Source organism: Borostomias antarcticus, assembly GCF_949987555.1.
Source record: "Borostomias antarcticus genome assembly, chromosome: 26".
Classification (NCBI taxonomy): Eukaryota; Metazoa; Chordata; class Actinopteri; order Stomiiformes; family Stomiidae; genus Borostomias; species Borostomias antarcticus.
In genome coordinates, this window is record NC_140259.1 from 170,001 (window position 1) to 175,000 (window position 5,000).

Sequence of the window (5,000 nt, forward strand, 5' to 3'; positions counted from 1 at the left end):
CAGGGCTAGTGAGCCCGGGTCCCAGTCCTGGATTCCAGAGTGACAGCCAGAGCGGCACAGTTCCTAAAATAGCTCCGGATCACCTCCGCACCCCAGAGCTGGGGGAGTCTAGGGTTTCCATTAGCTCAGGTGACCCGGCTTTGAGAGTGGGGCTCTACTGCCCCCCTCTGGTCAAATAGCATCCTGTCTTTCCATAGTTTTCACATTGACAAACCGTCAAATTCACTCACTTTACATTGGCCTACGGCGCAGAGTCAGCGTTTATGGTTTATATTCATCTTATTGAGGGGCTTATTGATTATGGTTTATATTCATCTTATTGAGGGGCTTAGATGTTGCAGTCTGTACTCCGGCCCACTGGCATGGAGGGAAGCTTTGGGGATCCTCAGGAGCAGCTGTTGTGCCCAACCCAGTGAGGGTCAGGGGGACACGGAGGGACAGCCAGGCAGGGGGACCCAGAGGAAGGGACAGCCAGGCAGGGGGACCCAGAGGAAGGGACAGCCAGGCAGGGGGACCCAGAGGAAGGGACAGGAAGGGACAGCCAGGCAGGGGGGCCCAGAGGAAGGGACAGGAAGGGACAGCCAGGTAGAGGAAGGGACAGCCAGGCAGGGGGCCCCGGAGGAAGGGACAGGAAGGGACAGCCAGGCAGGGGGACCCAGAGGAAGGGACAGGAAGGGACAGCCAGGCAGGGGGCCCCGGAGGAAGGGACAGGAAGGGACAGCCAGGCAGGGGGACCCAGAGGAAGGGACAGGAAGGGACAGCCAGGTAGAGGAAGGGACAGCCAGGCAGGGGGCCCCGGAGGAAGGGACAGGAAGGGACAGCCAGGCAGGGGGGCCCAGAGGAAGGGACAGGAAGGGACAGCCAGGTAGAGGAAGGGACAGCCAGGCAGGGGGCCCCGGAGGAAGGGACAGTCAGGCGGTTGTCTCATACAGCAGCTTTACGTGAGGAATCAAGTTCTCTGTCTGTGTCCTCAGACATGTTGTCCCCAGATGCCTCAATGCATGCATTTACACACACAACACAAACACACACACCACACACACACACACAGTACAAACACACACAACAACACACACACAGTACAAACACACACAACAACACACACACAGTACATTTACACACAACACACACACAGTACATTTACACACACAACACAAACACACACAACAACACACACACACAGTACATTTACACACACAGCACAAACACACACAACAACACACACACAGTACATTTACACACAGCACATACACACACAACACACAGTACATTTACACACACAGCACATACACACACAACACACACACACAGTACATTTACACACACAGCACATACACACACAACACACACACACAGTACATTTACACACACAGCACATACACACACAACACACACACACAGTACATTTACACATGCAGCACATACATTTCACAACAACACACACACACATCAGTGCACCACAAACACATCAGTACAACACAAACACACAATACAACACAAACACATCAGTACAACACAAACACATCAGTACAACACAAACACACAATACAACACAAACACATCAGTACAACACAAACACATCAATACAACACAAACACACAATACAACACAAACACATCAGTACAACACAAACACACAATACAACACAAACACATCAGTACAACACAAACACATCAGTAGAACACAAACACACAATACAACACAAACACAATACAACACAAACACAATACAACACAAACACACAATACAACACAAACACATCAATACAACACAAACACAATACAACACAAACACAATACAACATAAACATCAATACAACACAAACACATCAGTACAACACAAACACATCAGTACATTTACACACACAGCACAAACACACACAACAACACACATACACACACAGTACATTTACACATGCAGCACATACATTACACAACAACACACACATCAGTACAACACAAACACACAATACAACACAAACACAATACAACATAAACATCAATACAACACAAACACATCAGTACAACACAAACACATCAGTACAACACAAACACATGCGTACAACACAAACACATCAGTACAACACAAACACACAATACAACACAAACACATCAGTACAACACAAACACATCAGTACAACACAAACACACAATACAACACAAACACATCAGTACAACACAAACACACAATACAACACAAACACATCAGTACAACACAAACACATCAGTAGAACACAAACACACAATACAACACAAACACAATACAACACAAACACAATACAACACAAACACAATACAACACAAACACACAATACAACACAAACACATCAATACAACACAAACACAATACAACACAAACACAATACAACATAAACATCAATACAACACAAACACATCAGTACAACACAAACACATCAGTACAACACAAACACACAATACAACACAAACACACAATACAACACAAACACATCAGTATAACACAAACACACAATACAACACAAACACATCAGTACAACACAAACACACAATACAACACAAACACAATACAACACAAACACAATACAACACAAACACATCAGTAGAACACAAACACATCAGTAGAACCCCAGCCATGTCTCTCAGGCCTCTACTCTGTGTCTAGCGGTGCAGGAGCCGTCCCAGGCACAGTAGCCCACCACATGGGCCTGCGCTATGTCCAGCTCTCTCTCTGACAGGCCTCAGATTCCTGGGATTACTGCCCGGTGGCTCAGAATAGAAACTCACAACCCTCCACACCCCCCCCCCCCCTCCCCTCCAAGCCCTCTCCCCCCGACGCCCCCCCCCCCCCCCCCCCCCCGGTGCCACCCCCACAACGAGGGGGCAAGTCCCCTCTCAGGTTCTGAATGTCACTTCATACTTCGGCAGTACGTTGAGGTTCCAGAGTTGACATGCGAGTCCTAAACTAGATTTTGAGTGTTTTTAGCAGTGATGAGATGAGTGGAACCGAGGGAGGGGGGTGCAGGATGCCCCCCTGCGAGAGACCCGTCATGTCTGATGGTTTCCGCGGTTACCGCACCATTTCGCAGCACCTGAACGACCTGAAGAAGGAGAACTTCAGCCTGAAGCTGCGCATCTACTTCCTGGAGGAGAGGATCCAGCAGAAGTACGAGGAGAGCAGCGATGACGTCCACCGCCGGGTGAGTCCCACCGGGACACTGTGTGTGTGTGTGACACCATGTGTGTGTGTGACACCGTGTGTGTGTGTGTGACACCGTGTGTGTGCGTGCGTGTGTGTGTGTGTGTTGGGGGGGGGAGTGTTTGTGTACATGCCTGCCTGTGTGTTTGTGTGTGTGTGTGTCAATCAATCAAAGCTTTATTTGTATAGCGCATTTCATACCCAGAGGCAACACAATGCGCTTTACAGAGAACAAGGGAGGTGGGCATACGACCCACTCTCTACATATTCCAGAGGGTGTGTGTGTGTGTGTTTGTGTTTGTGTCTGCGTCTGCGTGTTTGGGTCTGCATGTGTGTGAGTGGGGGGCGAGGGTGTTTGTGTACGTGCCTGCCTGTGTGTGTGTGTGTGTGTGTGTATGTGTGAGAGAGAGAGAGAGAGAGAGAGAGAGAGAGGGAGGTTCGTTCATCACACATAACAGTAAGTGAATATGTGTAGTGTATCAATCAGCTGCTGCTGCTGCTTGTGTGCAGCTCCTCTCCTTCTGTTTAGTTCCTGTGGCTGCAGCTCCTGACCCTCTCACTCCTGACCCTCTCACTCCTGACCCTCTCACTCCTCATCCTCTCACTCCTCATCCTCTCACTCCTGACCCTCTCACTCCTCACCCTCTCACTCCTCACCCTCTCACTCCTGACCTCTCACCCCTGACCCTCTCACTCCTCACCCTCTCACTCCTCATCCTCTCACTCCTGACCCTCTCACTCCTCACCCTCTCACTCCTCACCCTCTCACTCCTGACCCTCTCACTCCTCACCCTCCCACTCCTCACCCTCTCACTCCTGACCCTCTCACTCCTGACCCTCTCACTCCTCACCCTCTCACCCCTGACCTCTCTCACTCCTGACCCTCCCACTCCTGACCCCTCTCACCCCTGACCCTCTCACTCCTCACCCTCCCACTCCTCACCCTCTCACCCCTGACCCTCCCACTCCTCACCCTCTCACTCCTGACCCTCTCACCCCTGACCCTCTCACTCCTGACCCTCTCACCCCTGACCCTCTCACTCCTCACCCTCCCACTCCTCACCCTCTCACTCCTGACCCTCTCACTCCTGACCCTCTCACTCCTCACCCTCTCACTCCTGACCCCTCTCACCCCTGACCCTCTCACTCCTGACCCTCTCACTCCTCACCCTCCCACTCCTGACCCCTCTCACCCCTGACCCTCTCACTCCTCACCCTCCCACTCCTCACCCTCTCACTCCTGACCCTCTCACTCCTGACCCTCTCACTCCTCACCCTCTCACTCCTGACCCTCTCACCCCTCACCCTCTCACTCCTCACCCTCTCACTCCTGACCCTCTCACTCCTGACCCTCTCACTCCTCACCCTCTCACTCCTGACCCTCTCACCCCTCACCCTCTCACTCCTCACCCTCTCACTCCTGACCCTCTCACTCCTGACCCTCTCACCCCTCACCCTCTCACTCCTCACCCTCTCACTCCTGACCCTCTCACTCCTGACCCTCTCACCCCTGACCCTCTCACTCCTCACCCTCTCACTCCTGACCCTCTCACTCCTGACCCTCTCACCCCTCACCCTCTCACTCCTGACCCTCTCACTCTGAGAGAACGATCTGATCCCCTGACAGACAGCTGCTCTGTGGCCTGGGGACAGAGAGCCAATAGGATTTGAGTAAATCCCTTGGACACCACTAACCAGAGAGTCCCAAACGGATCAGGTTACTGTCGACCCTTCTGGCCGTCACACGGCATCGTGGGTAATGATACATAAAACGCCCTATCATCCATTACTGGCTTCAGATACCAGATTAAGATCAGGTCAGATCA

General features: G+C 51.4%; 1 protein-coding gene across 1 annotated transcript in view; it reads left to right on the forward strand.

Annotated features, from left to right (window-relative positions):
- The window catches only part of LOC311326199 (myomegalin-like), a gene marked incomplete at its 3' end in the record, with an annotated part of 72,103 nt that overhangs the window by 59,496 nt on the left and 7,607 nt on the right, over positions 1-5,000 (forward strand). The window contains exon 4 of the mRNA XM_084459066.1: positions 3,065-3,175. Coding sequence (XP_084315192.1) covers positions 3,065-3,175 — 111 coding nt within the window. The remainder of the gene's footprint in view (positions 1-3,064; positions 3,176-5,000) is intronic.